We start from the raw sequence: 25,651 nt of genomic DNA, 5'->3' as shown, positions 1-25,651 counted from the left end.
GCCCTCTATATTTATCTATCTGTTAGGGTTTTAGAAACAATTATTAAATAAATAATTTAAGTTAAAATAATAAAATATAATTGTGAGTTAACATTAAACAAAAAAATTGTAATATTATGATGAGAAAGTCAATTTACGCACACAAAGGGCGTATCAGGGGGCTACTAACACTGAGTTAGACAGGAGACGAGCTATACAAGGAATCAATCTACACTAGCCTAAATGTTTAAGCGGCAAGTCGGCTACTTCATTGGCAACTCCAATATTGGGTTGAAGGGTGGCTTAAACAACCTAAAGACACAAGGGTGGCTTATTAATTATATTTTGTGAAAGTTAAATTACCTCTTACAATAAATCCAAATCTGGTTTCATACACGATTCAATCAACCATTGTATATATGCAAAAATTAAACAAGATAAATTAATTGCCAACCGTTTTGACCAAACGAGGATGGAGTAGGACGTGGACTAGAAATTGAACCATGTCACATCTCCAATTCACAAGGCAACAAAATAAGGAACAAGTTCAATGGCATGGGATAGTAATCACTCTGTCTGTCTTTCTATTACTAAAATTTAAATCATGTACAACATCTTTGTTTTTGTTATTTGTTTTGTCGGCTCACAACATTCTTGTTGACATCTCTCACTTGTGTTTGTGTATATATGCTATGCCTGCTAACGTGGGGACCTTTGTATCTTGACTATTACCAAGAACTGTATGATGAGGTAGACACGTTGCACATATCATTTTTCCATTTAGGCTTGGGCGTCGGTTGGCATGGGCGGGTTGAGTTCCCCCCCCCCCCCGTCGGTAGGGAAGCTGCCAAAACATAAAAGCCCATGATCGAATGACCAACCTGCAAAAATACGATGACAGACATATTCACTTTAATGAGTCGAGCGTGTAATACTATTGACCGAGCACAGAATACTGTTCACTAAGTGGTGAACGATTGCCACACATGTTCACTTATGTTTTACTTATATAAACATATCAAAAACTAATAAAATTCACATCATATACTCTTTAAAGCATCCTACAATGCTATTACATGCTATTATAAAGGATCGATTCATATTGATTTCAGATAACCACAATGCTATTACATCCTATCTTAAAGCATCCAAAATTAGGACTGTCGGGGAACATTATATAAAAGAACAAAACACATCATATACAAATGAGTTTTACTTTCTCAGGCTTTCTCTTAAGGGATTAATGAACTCAAATGAGTGAGATTTTTTTTTTTTTTTTTCTAGGCTGCCCAGTCGTTTACTATCATGCCACCAGCTATATCTTTACTACCGCAGTTGATTGTCCCAGCAACCACAGAGATCCCAGTAATTGTTGAAATGTCATCTATGTCCAGGCCCTCCAGGGTAGACGTGTCGGGATGAACCTACACCACGTATGAGAGAAATTATAATGAGTGCTGCTATTTGCACACCTTTTTTTTTGTGCAACTATAAGAGAGGGGATAAGATGAAGCAACTATAAGAGACGTGTTCTTACCAAGCCACCTTTGTTCGAAAGGACACAGTAACTGCCCAAATGATTATTAAGAGCAATCTCCCTAAAAGGCTCCACTCCAAGAACATCGTGAATGCATTCCTCAGTTTCCCTGAGAAAATATAAAAAATAAACAAATAATAATGAAATGTAGAAGCAATCTGAAAATTTATACAAATTCAAAAGTTTATGTCATCTGCTCTTTTATCTTTTTTTGGGTCTGTCCATCCGCTAAATAGAGAAAAGCTAGAGATGGAGCATATGAGAACCAAATTCTTATTGAAACAATAAGCCAAAAAACACTGCCTGTAACCTATGCATATGATCTCAGTCAAAACATAAGCTCACAAAAACTAAACCTACAACATATGACCCCATAACATTTCCAACGAAAGAACATCTACAGGCTTAGAATTTGATAGGTTTATAGTGTAGGTACCAAGGTTGTGTCACCCATTCAATTCCTCTTTAATTTCTAAGAAAAGGATTCTAGCTAATAGCTCTCTTCATCATACATACCATCAAAGAAGAACTGCTAGTGCAAATAGAGATTATACAGGATTGTTTTTGTATCAGGGTGTCTAAGAGCAACATGATCATTGCTCAAAATATAATTACCAAGAGCAGATATTCTCTCTTCAATGCGCACAACAACAGCTTGATCAGACAAGCAGTTCATCAAGTGATGGAATTCTTCAATTTCAATAAGAAAGGAAGGTCAATAAATCACAGAAGCATTGAATTTATACAGAGCATAACCCCTCCCCGTAAAATAAAAAAAAAAAAAAAAAATAGGGAAGAAGTTACAAAGATAGGAATAAGACCTTGGTCGGTTGTGTTGTGAGGAAGAAGACGCCCATGTTTGTTTCCTGCAATTGAGATTTTAATTATTGAATAATACAAGATAGAAAGAGAAATTTGAAAAGCTAATTATTTTTTATTGTCATTAAAGACTTTTAACCTTTTTTTTTTAATTTTTAGAATTTTAACTCTTGAGTAGTGCTCGAACTAAAAAGGTGCTCGACCCCCCCCCCCCCTCAGTATTACTCGAACCCTATCGAGTAGTGCTCGAGGGGAGCTTGAGCACTATCTGAGAGTCAATTTTCTAAAAATTTAAAAAAGAGGTTAAAAATTTTTAATTAACTTCAATTTGGGTTAATTTTTTAAATTTCTCAAATAGAAAGGCAAAGCAAATGAAATTGAAGTGGATTGAATTGAATACCAATGCAGAGGCGGCCAATGTTGTGATTGCCGCCGATGGAGGTCTTAACTACAGGGATGGCAGTTCCCAACAATGCCTTAAATGTGAAGTACAAGTTCTCAGGGCCTCCATTGGAAACAAGACAGTAACCATTCGTCAGCCTTGCGAATGCCCCAACCTCAGAGAATTTCTCCAATGCTTCACACCCAATTAGATTTTCATTAATTAGAAACAATTATAAAAACAATCTTCGGGAAAAGAAGGAGAAAAGAAAGGCTTACTGGTAGCCATAGATTGAACAAAGCGTCCGACTAATAGAAATTTGTCACAATGGGGGCGTGCTAGAGAATCTACTAAGAACCAAAAAAACACCAGCAAAAAGGAAAACAAAACAAACTTGTAATCATCAAGAGAAATGTAAGCGTTCGACTAATAGAAATGACTTTTGATTTTGGAGATTTTTTACGGGAATGGTCTTTGAAGTATGGCCTAAAAAATGGACGGTTCAGATTTTGAGATTACATTGTGCGGTTGAGCCAACAGGGTGGTTAGTTTTGTATAACTTACTAACTAGTTAGTTTTAGAGCATTCTTATATATATATATATATATATACAGAAATGATCACTCGCTCACTATGGAGCGGAGAATTCCCCACTCACCTAACCATTCGCTCACCACAGAGCGGGAAATTCAATGATCGGGACCGTCCATTTTTTAGGTCCATCCTTAAGGGTTGTCCATGTAAAAAATCAGCCAAATCGATAATTGTTTGGTCCTCCAAACTTTGCAGACAAATACAGTTCGTCAGATAAGGTTGAAATGATGTTGACAGTAATAGAATGACTAAACAGTTTCCGATTTGGCTGATTTTTTGCAAGGGTGATATTTGAATGATGCTCTAAAATATGGATGGTTCCGATCATTGAAATTCGTTGCTGGGTAGTTAAGTGAGTGGGGAATTCCCCGCTCTATGGTGAGCGAGTGATCATTACTGTATATATATAGGAGCTAATCATTTTTTGTTGCCATTAAAGACTTTTAACTCTTTTTAAAAATTTTTAGGAGCGCTCTTTAACTAACTGGTTAGTAAGTTAATACAAAGCTAATCATGCTTTTAGGGTCACCACATAACTAATCTCATAATCCGAGCCGTTTATTTTTTAGACCATACTTCGAAGATCAATATTACAAAAATTTAACTAAATCGGAAATCATTATTTAGTCATCTAATTGTGATCAAATAAATAGACGATCACTGATTTCGATAAAAACATATAAATAGTTGTTATTATAATCAAATGACTAAATGACTTTGATTTTGAATATTTTTTACAGAGATGATCTTTGAAGTAAGACCTAAAAAATAGACGGTTCAGATTTTGAGATTGCATTGTGTGGTGGGCCCAACATAGTGGTTAGTTTTGTATTAACTTGTTAACTAGTTAGCTTTAGAGCATTTTGTATATATATATATATATATACAGGGCCCTTCCAATAAGGGATCCCGCATTTAGTGTTAAATGAGAGATCACCTTGTGGGGCCCACACGGGTCGTTTTGTGTTAATCTGAACCGTCCATTTTTTACATCTCCATTGATAGATCATCCCTGCAAAAAATCAGCCAAATCGGAAATCGTTTACCCATTTGTTTAAGCGGTCAAAGTTTAAAACAAATGGACGAACAACAAATTTCTCTATAAACACCTAAACTTTGACTGCTTAATCGAATAAGTAAACGATTTCCGATTTGGCAGATTTTTTGCAGGGATGATCTATCAATGAAAATGTAAAAAATGAACGGTTCGGGTTAACACAAAACGACCCGTGTGGGCCCCACAAGGTGATCCCTCATTTAACACTAAATGAGGGATCCCTTATTGGAAGGGCCCTCTATATATATATATATATATATATATATATATGATACAAGACTTGAACTTGCTAAATACAATTAGGATACTTGTGAACAAAGGAACAACAATCCTAGAATACATGTTGTGGGACCCCGTTTTGCCATGTAAATAACAAAGAAACCGGATTGGGCCTGAAGATTAAGCATGAGGAATTGGGCCTAATTAAAAGAAAGGAAGCTTCAGGCCATATATTAGGTCCGATCCAAAAAAAGTATAAATCAATATCCCAAAGTCATTTCCAGCAATTGTCATATGCCAAATAACAGTCACGTCCCTATTTGGCTATTTCTTGGGAACATGGGTATGAACTAACCCATGATCGCCCTAACTTGAGCATTATCCATCCATGCAGAACGTGGAATTGGGGGGGACGAGAGTGGGGGGAAGGGAAGGTGGCTTGGGGGGACAAGATCAAGAAAATCTATAAATATCCTTGTGGTTGAGCAACCAAGGTATGCAGTCATACTGAATTTCACCCTCAACCGAATTAAGCAAACACTTTGGCATCAGAGTATCATTTGCAGGTGGCGACCCCTCGCGTTTCGACATCAGGAGTTCATTAATCGTTTTTATTTATCTCCAGGTCAGGTTGTGAGACCTTAGAATTTACCTTTTTTTAATTTTTCGATTTGTTTAAATAGAATTTGGTTTTATTCTTCAAGTTGACGAATTTTTCTGAAGTCCAAGTGACTAAGGTTAGACCTTGGTAGCATAGAGCTCGTTTTTCTAGAATAACGACGTTTGGTTTGTCGAAATCGAAGTTCGGACAAAGGAATTACAGTTTTCAAAGTTGGATAAATGTTTTAGATTATTATTTGATTTTTCAGAATTTTATTTGAAGAAGTTGGATTTTTCACAAAAATTATGGAAATCAAAATAATGTTTTGAGGCTATAGATAATTAGTACTCAGCCTCACGAGTTCATAGGAATTTTCAGGAGATTTTTCAGAGCTCGGATGTATTTTTGTTGATTTATTTAAGTTTGGGAGAATTTTAGAAAATAGGAAAAACAAATCTAGAAATTAGAAATTCACGTGGATTGCTAACGTGGAGCAATCCTGGCCGCTCCTTGTGTCACATCATGAATCCCGAGTATGCAACAAATGCACCTATCTCTAATGTCTCAAGAGATTAATGTCAATCATGAGCATTAATCTTCCAAGATATCCAAGATAGGTTGAGCATTTTATATTAATTGGACTCGGTTGAATCATAGATAATAAACAGCGACAAACATGTGAAGTAAAAATAAAACTTCTTTATAAAATTAACCCCCAAGGTTACGGTGGTTCATTGCAACCTTGAAGAATTTCATAAATTCGAAATAAATAGCAAGCATAAAATAAAGGTTTCAAAACTACGCAAAAGTATAAGCAAAGTGAATAGTTCAAAATCATCTCAAATCAATAGAGGAGAAATCAAAAAAACATGCTCGATACGAAGTATCGAATAAACAACAACACCAATTGAATCTAGGAAGTTGACAAGTCTCAAGATGCTACTATGCTCGACCTTCGTCCTAGTTCGTCTCTTTACCATGCTCGTACCTATAAAAACATCAAGTAAACAAGGAACACAAAGACAATGTAGGGGGTAAGCATCTCATACGTCCAGTAAACAAGGAACACAAAGACAATGTAGGGTAAGCATCTCATACGATCATAGCTTCCCTCAGGGGATTGTGCCAGGTTTGAAAACCACAAAACCTTTCCCAATGAAAATCATAGTGAAAATCAATTTCCATCGAATTCTTAAATCATCCAAAACAAGTTCTTCAAACATTTCATTTGTAATAATTTACAAACATTTATAACTCGGCTGTATAGCAATATGACAAACATACATAAAAATTCATAAATAACAATAATACAGATAGTCGATACACATTAGGTACGACTATGATCAGCTATAATCAAAGAGAATAACATCCATAGCGAGAGTGCCTTGGTAAACAAAGATAGGAACTCACAATTGAGAAACCGTATTTACTGCCACCTAATCAATCATGGGTCCACATGTTTCACACAAGCCCACATAGCCACGTATTAGCTTGGCTAAACTTCCTATAATATACAAACCAATTCTTCTAGAAGGTTTAGAGATTTAAACCCAAGATCACGTACTATGCTACTCGAACTCTCAGACCAATCATACAAATATAGCATGTTATAATAATTTAAGAGAGCTGCTATTTGCACACCCCTAATTTTCTCTTTGCACACCCCTAACAACCTAATTGACACAAAGAGAAATGACCAAAAAAGACAACCTTTATTATTTGAAAAAAAAAAAACTCTCCTTACACACCCAACCCAACACTCTTACACACCCCACCCAACACTCTTAAACCTCAGCCAAAATAATCCTAAAACTCTCATTGCACACCCCCTCCTCTCATAACCTCATCTCTTCATCTTTCCTCCAATAAACCCTAAGTTTTCTCTCTTGGTCACATATAGGCAATAATATTGTAGAAATACATATTAGTTTTCATGAACGGAGCCTTCACTCGTCCCTTATTCGCCTTCCGACGAGGTATGATCTTAATTTTTTGGGTTTTTTTTTCGTGTTTTTAATTTACTGTTCGCGGTTCATTCGGCGAACCAGTACCGAACGTTTCTGAATTGTTCGACAGATGACTACCGAACACAACTAATATATTCGGTGGTTAACTGACGAATGAAAATTACAAAAAAATTTTAAAAAATCCATTCGGTGACTATTCGCCGAATGTACTTATGAATTTCGACAGAAATCTACCGAACATTTTACATATGTTCGGAAGACATCTGTCGAATGAAGTATTTTCTTTACGTAAAATCGATATTGTTCAGTAGTCAACTGTCGAACGAAGGTTATTGGTTCGGCAGATTGCTATCGAACAGTACCATTTCGTTCGGTAACCTTCTACCGAACAGATTCATTTCGTTCGGTAACCTTCTACCGAACTAACTGTTTTAACATTATTTTCATGTTTTAATTATGTGTAGGATGATGAACAATATGAGCAATATGGTGGTGCTTCTACTCGAAACAGCAAGGTTGAGGACTACTTTGGGGCCGAGGTCAAGGTCGAGGTTGAGGCCAAGATTTTGACCGAATACTCACGTGACTATAGTAATGAATTCACAACAAACGAGGTATGAATTTGTTATTTATGAAATATATGTTGCAAATGTAGTTGAAATGTGAATAATGTAAATTACATATGTGTAGATATTTCATTCGAGGGATGCATTGGTTAGCTGGGCACGTGCACAAGGAAGGACGAACAACATAGTCATTGTCATTATGAGGTCTAATACAGCAGGGGTGGGGAAGAAGAAAGCTAGAGTGTTCCTTGGTTGCGAACGAAGTGGTCGCCATAGGCCATCCAAGTATGATGCTGATAGTTGTATAGTAAAACGTCCTAAGGATGGTAGGGACTCTACTACAAAAAGATGTGGATGCCCCTTCTCATTAAAGGGTGTGCAAACTGGTAATGAGGATGAATGGATGCTAAGTGTGGTATGTAGAGTGCATAACCATAGAGTTTTAGTTACTGGTAAAGGACATTCATTTGTGGGGAGATTATCTGAAATAGAGAATTCTTTATTGGTGGATATGTCTAAGAGTTTAGTGAAACTGAAGCAGATTTTAACCATCTTGAAGGAAAAGGATTATTCGAATACAACAACAATCAAAACAATATACAATGTCAGACACCGCAATAGGGTGAAAGAGAAGGCTGGAAAAACTGAATGCAGTGTTTGCTAAGTAAGTTATCTGAACACAAATACTTTGAGTGGCATAGATGTTCTGGTGGTGATGATATTGTGACTGATTTGTTTTGGAGCCACCCTGGTTGTGTTGATCTCTTACGTGCATTTCCACATGTATTGATCATGGATTGCACGTATAAGACTAATAGGTACCGTCTGCCACTCTTTGAGATTGTTGGGGTCACATCCACAAACATGACTTTCTCAGTTGCATTTGCTTACATTAGTTATGAGAAGGAAGACAATTACATTTGGGCTTTGACTAGATTGAGGTCGTTACTCAGCGATGATTGTCTTCCTGGTGTGATTGTCACAGACCGAGATCTAGCACTCATGAATACAATCTCTGCAGTTTTTCCTACTGCTAGACATTTATTGTGTAGGTGGCACATTAGCAAAAATGTGATGGCAAATTGCAAGAAAAAGTTTGGAACCAAGGATGATTGGGATAAGTTTTATAGTTCATGGTATTCCTTGGTAAATTCAATGTCAGAAGATGTGTATTTAAGAGACTTACAGCAGATTAAATCTAAGTTCGGTTGGGTTCCTGGAGTTATTGACTATTTGAAGGACACTTGATTGATACCTTTCAAGGAGAAGTTTATGGCTGTATGGACAGACACATGTATGCATTTTGGTAATACAACTTCCAATAGGTAAACACTTTCACATATTTGGCATTACTGGTTAATTATTATATTGTGTTGCATATAAACTAACTTGTCTCTATTAATAGGGCGGAAAATGCACACGCGAAGCTAAAAAGGGAACTTGGCTCTAGCCAGCTTCCCTTTGATACCTCTTGGGCACATATACACTCATTGTTAGTATTGCAGCATACACACATTAAGGCATCATTTGAGAAGAGTCGAACGTTTGTCCAAGTCAAAATGAGACAGCCGGAATTGAAAGATTTGATTGGTTATGTATCTATGGCGGCATTGACTATAATTGCTTGTGAGATTGGCCGGTAATTTGGATACTAATTCAACTATAATTACTACCTTGAACACTTCATTAATGTGATGCTTACTGACTAATATAATTCTTTTCTTTTTGTAGGGCCGATTCGAATCCGACTGGAACATTACCGTGTGATTGCACTATTCGCCATACACACTGTTTTCCATGTGCACATGACATTTTGTCGTATAGGCGACGTAAAATGTGTATTCCACTTGATTCAGTGCATCCCCGTTGGAGAAAGTTGGATATGTTTCACGAACCACAAGTGATAGTGTCAAATCCACCGGTTCAGTCAACACTTGATAGACTAGCAATATGGATGGAAGGACAGAATGAGGACACTAAGAGGATGATAAGTTTGAAAATAGAAGAGCTTATGAATCCAGAGATAACGGTGCTAAAAGAACCGTGTGCGAAGGTAAAGACTAAAGGGCGCCCTAGTAAAGCCGAAAATTCTACCCGCCGTTTGCCATCTGCCTTCGAGTATGCACTTTCGGGTCAAGGTAGCCACTCACCATCACCTACAATATGTACAGTTGGCACCAATTCGCCAAAGAAGATGCCAAAGGCAAGAGTATCAAAATTGAAGGTATATAATTCATTCGGATGATCTTACTTTATTTTACTAATATTCATTGCATAATCAAATTTATTTATATTTTTCTACAGGCATATAAGACATCACTCACGCCATATGTTCCGACCCACCGGTATACATAGCAATTCAAAGCTAGCATTAGGCCATTCATTACCGGTGCCACTGATGTGAAATCCGACGGTCATTGTGGGTATAAAGTCGTAGCTTTGGCATTGGGGTTGGGTGAAGATGCGTGGCGGAAAGTGCGCATAGATTTATTTTACTCGTTACGGTCATTGTCCATCCTATATGAGTTCATATTTGGTCGATCTTGAGTTGCTGAGCTAAAGCATTCGATTGAGTATTTTGAAGAACCTCTTATTGCACCAAAGGATTATTGGATGGACATGCCGGAGATGGGAATGTTATCGCGACATGCTATGGTGTAGTGGTGACCCATGTATCTAGGTCGTTATGCTTAACATGCCTACCATTTAGCGTACACCCAGATATACTAGAGAGATCCGAGATTCGTGAGATTGGTATCAGTTTTGTCAATGACGATCATTTCGTATAGGTACACATTGAGCTATATGGTTTGTTTTATTGGATATTTAAATTATCTTTATAGGTACACTTAGTGGATATTTATTGGATATTTATTGAACTCATGTGCAATGCTATTTTATAGGTACACTTAGTACCAGATCACCTCATGCCACCTATTCCTATTATGTGGACCTTGTATGCCACCGAAAGCGCAAAAATGTGGTATACTAGATACCAACATCGCCTTGAGCAATTCAAAGAATTTGTGTGCCATAGTGATCCATCCACACAAGAACCTGTGTCTCTTGATAGTGATTGATTATATTCTGGACTTGATGCATTTACATTGAGTTATGATGAGATTATTGTATTATTTAAATATATATAAGTATGTGGATTTAAATATATATAAGTATGTGGATATTTTTTTTTGCATGAACCTAAGTATTTCACATAAATAATGAAGTGGATTCAATTATATAAATTAACCATAGTATTTGACATAAATAAAACCTTATCTAGTTACACAAACTACAAAAATATCAACTCATAATCATTGGCGGGGACGCCGTCTCGAACCGCGTTGGTATGTCATAGTGTCCTGCAAGTGCGTCCCCTGTAAAATATGTTGCAAACTCTGAACCGACTGATAGAGGTAAATAGGACGTGTGACAGCAACTTCTTCGCCCATGTCAATAATCGGCTGGGTAATCCAGAGCATCCGAGCCTCGCGCTCCTAAAAGCCAAAATATGCGAACATTAGCAGATACAGTCGGAAAATGAGAAAATTTATTGTGTAAATTTACGTACCCGATAGTATGCAATATCCGATCTGGCGTGTGGGTCAAATGCACCTCTGCGGGTAGGGTTGTGGACGATTGGATGTGATATAGAGGTGAACCAATCGAGGTACCCTCTCACAGTATCCGATGGCCGCCTCACCGGTATACTGCGCGCCTCCTCAGACAACACGTGATTCCCCCATGCCTCCCACATACCAGCTAAATAATTGTACATGGGTCTGTACGAGTGCGCATTTGAACCTCGAACCCCCTGAAAAACCGCACGTGGTGCAGGGGGGATCGTCTGTACCCTCCCAAACTGCCTAAGTACTCTCTTGGGACAATAAGGCTCAACAACATCAAAATACCTTATCATCCCTGTGAAGAATGCTATAGCTGGCAATGAGTGTGCTTGTCTTTGGGATTTGTATGGTTCCCAAATAACCTGAAAAAAAACAATAACATTATATAGTTGAAAACATTAACGTCATAATCTAATTCTAAATTTATAAAAAGAATTGTAAATTACAAATATACCTCGTCAGCCGACAAAACATCAAGTCGTTGCCGTTTGCACTACTTCAAGATCACTGCCACCATCCCGCCTTGGAGTCCAGCAGAGGGCACGAGGTGAATTCTCGGAATAATTCGTATCGTACGATAGACCGAAAATAGTGTGCATGTGCTCGTACACCCAAGCCTCTATCAGTGTCATATATCCGCCGATTTGCTTGACACCAGCTCGAGAGGCAAATCCAAATTGCCTAAACAACCATGCTAGGCATCCAGCGTCCCATGCGAAATGGCTAACGGTGTCTAGATTAGTGAGCAGTCTGAAATATTGGACTTGTACCCTTGTGCCAGTCTTATCTACAAACAGGGTACAACCCAATAAATATAACAGATACGCCCGGGCTGCACATTGGATTTCATGCTCAGAGTCGGCATCAGTGACATCACTAAAGCACGTACGTAACCACTCTAATCGTACGTACTCACCACCAAAGTCCATCAACTGCTCTGATGCCTGATCCCCACTAACTCCTAAATATGCAGTTAGTAGATATTCAGAAGTAATGTTATCCTCGACAAGTGTAGTCATTGGTGCACCACCAACCAGAATGCCTAAAATGTTGGCTACATCATCTAGTGTGATGGTCATCTCACCAAAAGGCAGGTGGAATGTATTGGTCTCCGGATGCCACCTTTCAACAAAAGCGGACACCAACACTTTATCAACCGTACGGTAAGAACACTGCACCAGTGATGTCAACCTAGAATTAATGACATATTCCTTCAACCGGTCATTATCTGTTCTGGCCCACAACTTCCACTCACGAAGCTTGGTGGTTTTGGACATGCACCTCAAAGGCTCCCGTTCCTAATTCAAACATAACCAAAGAAATTCACTCATTATTACTGCAAGTTACACAAGCATATAATACCAACTGTTAAAGATCATACCTCGTTGTTCCAAATGTCAGCAGCTACGTGAGTTTCATAACTTCTCATCAGGGACGTGTCAATGGGACCTCCGGGGAAAGGCTCAGCAAGCTCGTTGGGATTATCCTCATTGTAATCCTCAACCGGAACTTCAGCTTGTTCAGGAACTGCCTCACGACTAGCTCGTGCTTGTACTAGCCTTCTTTTCCCAGAAGTTGTGGGTCGTGTTCTGTGCACATCATCGGCAACATCGGGGACTTCCCCTCTGGATGAAGATGCACCACGTCTGACTCTTCTTCTGTTCATCCTATATTTTCAAACAAGAAATTGAAAATTGTTTTAGCAAATATATGATTTTTTAAAAGCTTAAAAAAAAAAAAAATCAACACAGGTGGTTCGGCAGTCAACTGCCGAGCAAAGTGGCAACTGTTCGGCAGTTGACTGTCGAACAAAGTGGAAACTATTCGGCAGATGGCTGTCGAACCAAAATAGGGAAATTCGAAATTTTGCATTCGTTCGGTAGCGTACTGCCGAACCAATTCATTTCGTTCGGCAGGTAACCACCGAACTAATATTCATTGTTCGGCAGTCACCTGTCAAATCAAAATATGGAAATCCGATATTTTGCATTCGTTTGATAGGGTACTGCCGAACCAATTCATTTCGTTCGGCAAACCAGTGCCGAACAAGCTTCGAAATCAGAAAAATAAAAACCCCGAAAATGCTCACTCCAAAACCCGAAATCCTCCTTACAAATCATCTCAAACAGACGAAAACGGTATTTGGGATGGATTAACTAATTGAAATTAGATAAAAAAGTATTAGATTTACATTTAGATAAACAACATTTACATTTACAACTAATTTATTCGGGAAAACTCACTTTTAGTGGCTGTGGTGGGGATAGGAGTGGCAGAAATTTGATGAGGCCACTGATGGAGTTCACGGCGGTGCTGAAGACAGCAATGACGGCTGTGATGAAGCCGGAGGTGGGTGTCGGCAATGGTGGGTGTCGGTTGGGTGTGTGCTGGTTAGTTGTGAGGTGAGATGAGGTGAGGTAGGGGGTGTGTAGTGTAGATGTGTTTGTGGGGGTGTGTAATGTTTGGGTTGAGAGGGCGTGTAAAGAGAAATTTAGACATATTAGTGAGATTGGGGTATTTTGGTCATAATAGGGGTGTGTCAAAAAGAAATTTTATGTTTGAAAAATTAATAAGGGGTGTGTAGGAGAAAAGTGTGTGCAAAGAGAAAATTAGGGGTGTGCAAATAGCAGCACTCTAATTTAACAACACAAACACACACAAAGTCCATAGTCAGGAATGTAGGATAAATCCCCCTACCTGGAATCCAATGTTCTTCACGTATTCTTTTACATAGCCTATGCATTCTCATCCGTCTCGAATTCATCGCCTTCTTGTCACGTCACAAAGAAATCCTTTGGTTACTGGTGTTCCTAGTGTCCAACAATACAACAACTTAGTCAAAAGTTAAGTTCAACACAATCCCGTTATGACCCATCTTTTTAAGTCACACGTCCCTAAAGACTCTAGTCCTAAGTGGACTAAATTCTACTCTTAAGTGGACTAAATTCTACTCTTTAGGGTTCTAAGTTTTAAGTTAATTTCAAAGTCAAACCAATTGACTAATTGTTTTGGTTTAAAGCAATTCCATAAATTAATTTAGGTTAAAATAAATTAATTCTAAGTATTATCCAAGTATTTAATTAATTAGTATTTCTCCAAAATATTCCACTAATTAATCAAGTTTGAATAATATCTTAAATCTAATTTAATCTCTACAAGTTAATAAGCTTTAATTAATAGGTCCATTGATTTTAACTACTAAATTTCAATAATTTTTTAGTTTAGGTACCAAAATTAAATAGTATTTTAAGTTAGGTACTAGTTGAAAAGTCAAACAAAATAATAAAGTAAAAAGTATTAAAATTTACAAATATTACATCACATGTCACTACAATAAAAAAATAAAAAAAATATTACATTACAAATATTACATTAATTTATACTATATTGTATTAAAAAAAAAAAAAATCAATCGAGTCACAACTTAACTTGGACTGTCTTGGTAAATTGGAAGAAACAACTCACACCACTATACTATGTATTATTTTGAGTAAAAGTATTGTTTTGACCTCTATTTATACTATATTATAATATAATTTCTCTAAAATAAATTCAATTAAGTTACAACTTAATTGTGACTGTCTCACAACTTAGATATGATTTTCGTTCAGTCACAACTAAATTTGAAATTGTGAATATCGTATAGTCACAACTAAATGTGAAGTTGAGACTGCATTATCAAATTTTCAAGATAATATAAAAGCCTTAAGGGCAATTTTGTCAAAATCTTATAAATTTTAACTAACACCAATCATATGTGAGCCAAAGGACAAAAATGCAAATGGAAAAGGCTCAAATCAAAGAGGCCAACATGTTTGTGACCTAATCTAAAAAACTACATTTAAATTTGGTAGTTCAATTGAAATATTATATGATCTTCATGATATACTAAAAAATTATTAGGATTTGGTATTTAATCCTAATTTTCTATTAATTAAATCTTCAAATTAAAGTCACAACTAATCATGCTTAATTAACCAAACAAATTAAGCAATTAAATCTACAAAATAAACCTAGACATGCTTAATTAATAAATAAATCCTACTTAATTAATCTAAGCATGCAACCTAATATTAAAAACTTAGAAAAATAAATAAAAGACTTATCTAGTTGTAGACCTCCAAAGCTAGACTCAACTCCTAAGAGACTCCTCCAAACTTGGGTCTTCTCCTCCAAGGGAATACCTCAAAATATTTTACTAAGAAAGAGCTTCTCAAAAATATAAGCTTGCTTCAGAATAGAAAGAATAATAATCTTTCTAGAGAGAGAAAGAGAAACCAAAGTTAGAGTGAGAAGCTCTCAAACTCTATTTGGTGGTGCAAGTGAAAATGAGGTACAATGGTTTTTATTTATAGGCACAAGGGGGTGAGAAGTTTCTCAAATTTTCCAATGTGGGATATGATGCTCAAAAGTGTCAAAAACAAGGGAAAAACACACAAAATCACAAGTTGGATCAGAAAACCCGGCAAGTCGCCTGGATGGTGAGAGGAAACGGAGCCGAGTTGGCCCATTACTGTGCACACGGGTCAAAGGGCTGATTGGTTCCTTTAATTGAAATCAACGGCCACGATTTGATGGGTTTAATGAACCTAGACGGTGGAGATTAAAACACCGATTTTAATCTTGAATGGCACACCACATCACAGCTCGCGTGAGCTTGTCTGCTTGCGCTTGCGTGGTGACACGTCACCATGGCTGGGTGAATGGCAGCGTGCCACGTGGGCAGCTGTCAGCCCAGTCAACATTTTTTCCTTTTTCAATTCTTTTCCTAGTTTTTCAAACTTCGTTAATTCACCAAATAGCTTGGTATTCCAAATAATTCCTTGAAAAATCCTATGGACTCGTAATGATGAGGACTAATTTCCTATAGCCTCAAAATAGTCAAATCACTTCCTGAAAAATATTGAAAAATTCCTCATCTCATAATTTAATTCTGAAAAATGAAAACAAATAAATTAATCGCCAAACTCTTGAATTTCCTTTTTCAAGAATTCACTTTCACACAACTAAACCCCAAGACCACGATTAAAGGTCTAAGTTAGTTAAAACAAAATTAAGGAAAACTTTAATTCCTTTAAACAAACATTAAGAACAAGGTTAAGAGCTTAAGTAACAAAATTAACATAAGCCGAAAATTCAGGGTGTTACACCTCGCTGATGATCCGATGCCCCAGAATACAGCCTAGCGGGTGTACGCTCACACGGAGCTTCCGGTGTGAGCAAGATCGCGTTCGCAGGCCCCCGTGTAACGCGAACAACGTTGCATCTCAGCCATACGCTCCAAAGGACGAGTCATTTCACCCAAGCTGCTGATCCGTTTGCGCGACCCATCCGACCCGCTCCACCACTCTGTTTTCTCTAACACAACAATCTGTGCCTCGACTCGTTTTAATTCCCCAGACCTAGTTCGATTTTTCCCTATCCCACATCAAAAATTCACTAGTTTTTCCCACTTTTTCAAGCCTATAAATAGAGAACCCCGTCCATTTCACTTCACACATTTAGTTGAAAACTTTGTGATTTTTCCAAAGTTTTCTTGAGACAAACCACTTGTTGAGAGTTTTGTTTGGGTTGTCTTCTTGGGTGCCCTTAAGGATTTTGCCCCAAGGACCATCTCAAACAAATAATTTGGCATTTATTGGGGAAACTCTGCCAACTGTTCTGCTCACCTTGGTAAGGTCTTTGGGTAAGACTCTTGAGCTCAGTTAAGTTATTTTATTTTGGGGTTAATTACTTATTAGACTTTAATTTTGTGTTTTAGCAATTCTATTTTGGAGATTAAGCTAAGGAGGTTTACAATTAGGTATTTAATCTCAACTTTCTCTTTAAGATTTTTATGCATGATTAATTAGTTAAATTGGATTTAATAAATTAATTAATCATGTCTAAATTAAATTAAATTATATAATTATTTGATTAAAGTATGATTACTTATAATCAATTAATTATGTGAATCAAATTGGATTATAGAATTGCTATTACAAAAAGGAAATAGATTTACTTTAGTACGCCATTGCATTTGATTTTCTTCCACAATCTTTAGTAGCGTATATGGGATTATTGGCATTCCTCAAAACATGATATGCACTTCTCATTTGAATTGTCAAAATTAATATCCTCACATCCACATATGGTTTGAAAGTCACAAAATAGTAAGAGTAATCTTGGCAATTTAAATGATAAATAATAATTTAAAGAATGAAAAATAATGAATGAATAAAGATGGAGTGCATGTGGTGTTTTGGAGAGAAGTTAAGACTTTCCTTGGATGGCTATTATCTTTGTTGCTTCTTTCTTCCATGCGGCGATATCAGGGTGGTGACACGTGGCAAATTATTTCTAGTACCAACAAGACTATTGACAATGTTGAACGGTAACTCACAAGTGAATGTGATTTTAATTTATTTTTGTAAGTTTTATTGGTTTACTCATTGTTCACATTTATATGGAACCAAAAAAAAAAAAAAAGACATTTGTAAATAATTTTAGGGTTGAAAGAAACTATTCAACAATTTCTCTAGGTTGTATTGAAATGTTCAACACATGCAAAAGACGCGCTCCACTCATTAAAAAGTAAATCGACTTGTATGAGTTGTTTGCCCATAAAACTTGGGAAAAAACTTACCTATAACAAGGATAGGGGCTGACTTTGCCATTCTATAAGATAGGTTTTATCTTGAAATTGGAGAGAATTTTTTGTGATGAAGTATAAGAGCATATGTGCTATCATTGTTTTGGCTAAAAAATGGGATCTCTTGTGCCACCGCCTTTCAAGGACGGAAAGAAAACAGGGGGAAGCCTCGACCGTGATATATTGGCCGAGGTTTAGATCAGGCAATCGAGGTTCAGTATTGAATCTCGGCCAAGGCTCTTTTCTTGCCTAGATAGCCTAAGACTTTGCTCAATTTGTGTGAAGACAGATCCTGTGTGTAAACTCAAAGGTTGTTGATACTTGTATCAACTCAAATTGACTCAAGTAAAAACAAATAACTTTAAAGGGAAAAACAAGGAAAATATGGCATGGGTGAGGTTGGTAGCTAATGGTAGTCCTTATCACAAATCTGACCATATCCTTTACCTAATCATACCATTTCTAAGTAAATAGACTCTTGGAAATAAGCACAATGACTGAAAGAAGAACTGATAAAGAGGAAATATGGTTAAGACAACTCTTGTTTGTTGGGTACGTAATAAACAAAATGCAAAGGAAGTAATCCATTAAATGTTATTAAAATTCTAATAGTTTAGTGAGACAAGAGACAAGTCAAACCAAAACATGAATAAGTGTGCATTTATATCAGATCTAAAGGCAAAGAGTAAACCTTCTTCACACTATTCATGACTATGAGCTTCACATAAAAGGAAAGTAGAAAATATATTAATAACCAAAATATAGCAAATAATAAGAGAAATTTTTTTTTTTTTTTCTTTCAAACAAAGAAAATGGGAATTACAAGAGGAAACAAATAGCCAGAAAACAACAAAAGTAGTGATAACAGATTGGTAACTAAACACTTGGAGAAAACAACACTGGTTAATATTCAGAAAAGGGTTTTTTAGGATTCGAGTTTGATTTTTTGGGGGGTTGTTAATGATCTTCAAAGCCTCTTAAAAGTTCCTTTTATACTCAAGCATGTGGTTAGGGTTTTTCTAGGTTTCTCTTCATATGTGTTTCACGTGTAGGGTACATGAGATCTCATCTTTCTTTTTTCTGCCCTTCACCTAATCTTGTACTATACCAGCTACCCTTTATGCCACGCTTGTCCTTCTTTGCCTGAGACAGTGACATTTGTTGTACTGTTTTTCGAAGCTTTATCTCCTAGGTGACATCACTTTTATTCCTCGTCTCCTGATTCGTACGGCCAAGATAATTGGCTAGCCGCTTGAATATGTAATAATTGATTTAAGGCCGAGAAAAAGGGTTTCTCGACTGTGAATTTGACTATTCTAACTTTTAGAGGTCCTTTTTTCTTTTTTCTAATGCAAATTTTTAGGGAGCGACACGGGTCGTTTCATTTGGGGTCAGCACCAACAATCATGTTATTAGGTTGAGATACCAAATCAGTCATTTCTCTATTATGGGAAAGTTTCTCTCTAAAACCTGAGTTGTTTGCCCATAAAACCCTTTGTTTGGGATTTGTTTAAAAAAAAAAATTCCAAATTTAAATATACGTGAAAAAATTCAAAAACAAGGAAGGAAAAAAAAAAAAAAAGTCACAGCTCGTTCCTTAGACAGGGATGCTTTGGTGCATGCAACTAGAGAATTGAAAATTTGAATGCAGCTGTATTTGGAATGCATTTAAAGGACCTCTATTTTCTTTTTTGGTTTCTTTTAATTGTTTATGTAATTTATAAACCATTCCAATTAAACACACGCTAGTATATTCATTCATTAATTTGTTAAAATCATCATTGAATGACTAATATGACTAATATGTGCCGTACATGACCTGACCAAAATCGTAGTGGCTTACAAAGTACATCATCGCAATAAATTTGACAAATTAATAGACAAAAATATTAGTGTTGAATTGTAATAATTTGTAAACCACATAACTAAATAAGAACAATTAAAATTACATGGATCAAATTAAAACTTAACCAAAATTATAAAGACCGAAAGTAAAATTTAGCCTTTAGAAGTCCCAATAATTTTAGACGTAATTATTGATGAGTTTCAAACATTTTTTCAGCTTATTCATAAACTTTTATGTAAATATACTAAAAATTCAAAGACAGTTTTACATACACACTGCCTGTTTGAACATCTCATTGTCACTGCACTACAATTACACTTCACTATTGCTACAAACTTTAGTTCCTACCTCTGTTGCAACTGCACTGCATGACAACAGCAAAAAACCGTTCGAAGAGCATTTGAACACTCATGAGCATTCATGTGTTCGATGCCAATTTATAAAATGATGTGATTTTATCCTTAAAATGTTATTAAAATATATAAATTTTTTGGATTTAAAAGTTGTCATTTATGAGGCATTATCTAATAATCTTATCATATGTTAGTAATGCTGTACACCGACCAACAATATTATGTGAGTCTTACCCTGGCCCAACCCATCATATATTGGGGGTGTACTGCTGGTTAGTACCAGCTACACACAATACAGCTCGTGCTTGAATAAGTGGAACGAAATGAAAAAGGGCAAAAAAAAAAAAAAAAAGAATTATAATTTAATAAGTAAAAACAAGGTAAATTTGACATCTCCTAAAAAAAAAAAAAAATTACTGACCTTTTTCTGTTTCCGGTATCTATATGTATAACAAATTTCTCATCAACTGGGCTACACGTTACTCCATTCAAATGAAAATTCAGTTGACTCACGCATCAACCTCACTATTGAAAACTAGGGGAACCTAAGCTGATATTGCATCTAGTAGATATGACATCAATCTTTAAGCACAAAAATACCTCATGACGTACTCCCCATATGATTTGAGGTGCATCAGTTACCACGATTCGGGCAAACATGTGCAAAGTGCGACGGATCTCCACAAACAAAACATCTTCTACCAGAGATGGGATCACCAGTTGCTGACACAAAAGTGACACCAGCAGCATGAGCTCCACCCCGGCCGCCTCTACTGTGGCCACCACTCCGACCGGGGTTAGATGCTGAGGCACTAATGTTTGCACGCTGGAAACCTCTTCCTCCATTGCCATTGTTGAGGCTATCCTCCCACCTGCACAAGAAGTAATGTGTATAGACTGGTAACTAGATAGGTCTCCATAAAACTGCAGACTTGTTTTTACTTTAAAACTAATCTACAGTTTAATTTATGCATTGTATGTTCTACTCAAGTCATTTCCAGAGGGAAACCTAAAGTTTCCTCAGATGCCTGCTAGAGATAATAAGCTTCTACTAAGTTTGCCTCAGGGCAGGCCACTATTTCTAACCTTGTAGCTACCTCCGAAGCCTAACTAATGTCTTTACTAAAATAATAATTCATGATGATGGTGACAATTATTATCAACTCTTGTGACCAGATAAAACTGTAGCATTTATAATTTTATGGAAAATTATAAATCAGTTCGAATTTTCCTTAGGAAAGACTACTGATTCGTAAAACATTTTTGTAAGACCAGAGTCCTTTCAAAATAGTTTCCCAAAATGTCATAATATTATACTAACATATATTTATTACAAAAACCAAAATGTACATTTTGCTCTAATTTCTAATATCCAAACCAAATACAGATATGTAAACAATTTTAATAAAGTTGAAAAGCTAAATATAATTCCAATCGCAAAATTAAAATAAGAATTATAATAATTTCTTTGGCGTGAAATGGAAAAGTTTAATGTATTTTATACATTAGTTTTTTTTTTTTTTTTTTTTTGTGTGTAATAAAATCCAGTTAAATTCATTTGAAGAAAACCAATGAATTATTTAGTTCAAAACATTAGTTCAAAAATAATTGTAAATCAAGACTAAAATTTAGTTTCTAATGTACGACAAATTTATTTGATTTTGGCCATTCTTTTTCCAAATGAATGAATATGTTCTCAAAGCTTATTTCATTTTGGTCATTTTGGATATAATGTCAAGTAAATTTCTACTTAAATGAACTTACAAATCATAACTACTTTAAAGAGATAAGTTGTACTCTTTTGGAAACAAATTTGAAAAATAAGACTTTATAAGACTTGTAAGCGATGAAAAACAAAACAAAACAAGTCCCATGGGGTCTTATTTGACAGCTTTTAAAGAAAAAAATAAGAAAAATATAATAGGTTCAAGATTTATATAGTGTACATACACAAAGAAGGTGCACTCCTGTGACTGACATGAGTAGAATTTTCTTCCCCTGTTAGCTGCTGTGTTAGCAGTTCGCAAAGCACATGGTTCCCCACATGAATTACATGAGACTGATATTTGTCCTGCTAAATAAACACAGTATCAGAATGCATATTAGTTCGCCCAAGCAGGGCTCGAAGAGCAACAAAATCACAAATTCAGTCAACTGGCCGCTCAGGGGTAATCCAGGGATCAAGGATCAGACACTGTTGAAACAATTATCATGCTTTACTAAAAATCAGTGTAGCCTTTGCGTGGACTAAGGTCTGCTTGGTGTACTTTAACAACAGGGGGGCCCAACGTGTTAAAATAAATGTCTTATTTTGTGAAAGTTTAAGCACTAAATCTTCTGTTTGAATCCTAATACCTTCAAAAAAAATTTCAAATTCCGTATGTTATGCTCACATGACTATGAGGGTGTTACGTCTATATTTTAGGGGAAGAGCTTAAAATAATAAATAAACATATCAGATCCTGCAAGCTTAATCTTTTGGGATGATTCGTATGTTATCCCACTGGCTGCCAAATAAGACATTCCCAAAAATGCCACTGTTCAGTAATATTCGTTTAAAAAATATCACTACCATAAGAGCCATGTGTTGATTGTCCCTGCAGGCTTCCCTCACACTGGTACCAGCATAAAGTATTCAAAAAATGTCTTGTTCTAAAAATTCTATAACTATCATTTTGATTTACATGTTCCACAAGACTGCTAATACAACACCTCTAACAGTATAACATTGTCTGCTCCATCTCCCATGATTATAACTTGTCTCAGATATTTAACCATGCAATAACTTCTAATAAAATAAAATGGAAGCTCAGAAGTCATACCACTTTGTACATTCATAGCTCGAGGCCTAGCACTTCGAGGACCTGAAGATTGGGAAGGGCAATCACCTGAAGAATGCCCTGTTTGGTGACAGTATATGCAAGCACCCTGCCTGGTATTACTTTGTTGGACATTACTGGACATTGCTGGTCCTCGCCCTCTTGCTGAAAAACATATCAAGCATATAGTAAAAAAATTGGTATTTGGTGATACATATAACAACAAAAGAATCTAAGTACTCCTCTTTAGTTGGACTAGACAGTCAACTGTCTGCAGTAAAAAAAATTTGATTTTTCTGTATAGAAAAATTTAAATGATCAACTTCCAAAATTTATATGCTGTTCAGTGACGAATATAGGAAACCTACAAAATTAGATATAGTACAGCAGATTTTGTTCAAACTTCTCGTCTAGGATTGCATCACTCTTACAAGTAAAACTGTCTTATCACATTCATGATTCTGAGAACTTGATCTCTATAAGCTAACCCTATCTTATTATACATTCCAAGCTATGTATCATTATAACCAGTTCTATTTTGTGTACAATTATAACCTGCACTCCACTACAAGGCTTACTAATGTTAATTCAAATTTCTGCTTTGTTTTCAATAAAAGTTTCTCCCATTTTGGGGAAAACTACAAAATTAATCCTAATACCATAAAAACAATGCAGGTATGATAATCATCTCCATGATGATGCCCTATCTCTGATAGAAAACTACCATGCAGGTCACTTCCTGGTTTATTACAGAGTACAGACAGTGGAGGGCCATGAAAAATGAAAAGGATGGGAATAAGATATGAAACTGAAAGACTTCAAGAATTTTGTAGAAAGATTACTCAAAATATAACATCTGTAACAACAATTCATATACAAATTGGTCATTTTGTTTGAAATAAAAAATATTTTATTTACTTAGACAAGCAAACCTGACAACCGAGATCCAGTTCCACAAATTTCCGTCAATTGTCTAAGAGTCTCATCACAGCCGCCAATGCAACCTAATTGTGTATATATGAAATTCCAAGTAGACCAACTGCAAATTCCAACTTTAGAGAGAACATTACTTGACCAACAAATAATGTATGGTGTAAGGGTGTGACATTTCGAATGTTTTGTGTGTGCAAACATACATGTGTTGGAATTCTCTGCAAAATGGGTGTGCACATAAGATGTAATGATAATGGAAAACTTCAAAGAGGTAATAGAAACAATTATTTATATGCATCTGTGCAAGCAGATGGAAGCACCAAAAAGAAAAGGTTTTAGTCAGCCATATAGAAGACATATAAGCACAAAGAGAGTAACTAAAGTTGATACAATGACAAGGAATGCAAACAAGAGTATAACTCTCGACATTGCACAGGACATTATATCATAACTGAGGTCATGGCCCTACTGAGTACTCATAGTATATAGTACGAATCTAAGGCTTACAGGGTCAGGTATTGATTCACACACACACACACACACAGATATATATATATATATATATATACACTCACACACACACACACACACACATATATATATGTATATATATATATATATATATATAGAGAGAGAGAGAGAGAGAGAGAGAGAGAGAGCAAAAAATGGAACATCAATAAATAAAAAGAAATATAAGTCGGTTCCACATAACCTATCACATAGAGTAAACCCAAAAGCAATTTCCACCTGAAATGAATGAGTCATGCAATACATCAAGTATAATACTTTAATTCACAAAGAGGCCACATCCACTAAAGTTGATACAATAACAAGGAATTCAAACAAGAGTATAACTCTAAACATTGCACAGGACATTATATCATAACTGAGGTCATAGCCCTACTATAGAAAAATAGAGAAAGATCGACAACTCATAAAATATAGTCCAAATCTGAGGCTTACAGGGTCAGGTATTGACACACAGACACACACAGAGATTATATATATATATATAGAGAGAGAGAGAGAGAGAGAGAGAGAGAAACATGAAACGTCAATAATAAAAAGAAATATAACAGTTGGTTTCCACATAACACATCATATAGAGTAAACCCAAAAAGCAAATTGCACCTGAAATGAATGAGTCATGCAATACATCAAGTATAATACTTTCATTCACAAAGAGGTCACATTCGAAAAGGCAATGAATTTGAATTGGAGTGATAGTGTAGTGAGTGTAATGATTTCGAGTTTGAGGCAAAGAGTCTTGTAGACTTCTTAGGTTCTTTCTCAACAATCTTTTTTTCTTAGGTGTTTATTACGCATGCACAAATACTTCCACTTCTTGCATGGAAATCTTATAAGCCTTGATCATGGAAAGTCCAAATATGTATCTCACTCCAAGGGGACTTCTCCTTCTCTTGAACACCAAACCTTAGGTAAATGCAGGTAAACACTCACCCCTTCTTGTTGATATTGTTGTTAACTGAGAAGTGCAAACTACACTTACATCACCTAGTTTCAGTCTCGAGTAGTAAATGAAGCTAGGAAGTCAATGCAAGCTCAGTTGGTAATAAGACAACCCTAGTGTGCTGACTTGTAGGTAACTCGATTAGTTTGTTGGTTATAGGTTAATTGACACTTACACACGCCAAGTATCACTTGAAATAAAAATCAAACTGTTCTTGTTGGAAAACATGAGTGTTCGAGGCCCTAGTGGAG

The 25,651-nt window shown here is 36.0% G+C and overlaps 2 protein-coding genes across 2 annotated transcripts in view; both read right to left on the bottom strand.

Moving 5' to 3' along the window:
• Nucleotides 1–1,259: 1,259 nt before the first annotated feature.
• LOC147283628 (eukaryotic translation initiation factor 6-2-like) lies at nt 1,260–3,005 on the bottom strand. Its single transcript, XM_086245553.1, has 6 exons — nt 2,996–3,005; nt 2,736–2,912; nt 2,338–2,382; nt 2,084–2,206; nt 1,517–1,632; nt 1,260–1,403 (listed from the first exon to the last, which is right to left on the bottom strand). Exons 1-6 carry the CDS (start codon nt 3,003–3,005, stop codon nt 1,260–1,262), a joined length of 615 nt encoding a protein of 204 aa, XP_086101679.1.
• A 17,557-nt stretch (nt 3,006–20,562) lies between these two features.
• TOP3A (topoisomerase 3alpha) overlaps nt 20,563–25,651 on the bottom strand; it is a 22,364-nt gene continuing 17,275 nt past the window's right edge. The window contains exons 20-23 of the mRNA XM_086245552.1: nt 23,929–24,000; nt 23,000–23,161; nt 22,128–22,248; nt 20,563–21,049 (exon numbers count right to left, since the gene is read on the bottom strand). Coding sequence (XP_086101678.1) covers nt 20,812–21,049; nt 22,128–22,248; nt 23,000–23,161; nt 23,929–24,000 — 593 coding nt within the window. The 3' untranslated portion in view covers nt 20,563–20,811. The remainder of the gene's footprint in view (nt 21,050–22,127; nt 22,249–22,999; nt 23,162–23,928; nt 24,001–25,651) is intronic.

This window comes from Dryas octopetala, chromosome 5 (genome assembly GCF_963921425.1).
Source record: "Dryas octopetala chromosome 5, drDryOcto1.1, whole genome shotgun sequence".
Taxonomy (NCBI): Eukaryota; Viridiplantae; Streptophyta; class Magnoliopsida; order Rosales; family Rosaceae; genus Dryas; species Dryas octopetala.
This window is presented reverse-complemented; position numbering and strand designations above follow the sequence as displayed.

Coding starts and splice junctions, on each gene's coding strand:
- LOC147283628 (XM_086245553.1), bottom strand. Junction 2,207..2,337: donor TCACAACACAACCGACCAAG/GTCTTATTCCTA, acceptor TTGAAATTGAAG/AATTCCATCACTTGATGAAC. Junction 1,633..2,083: donor TGCTCTTAGACACCCTGATA/CAAAAACAATCC, acceptor ATTTTTTATATT/TTCTCAGGGAAACTGAGGAA.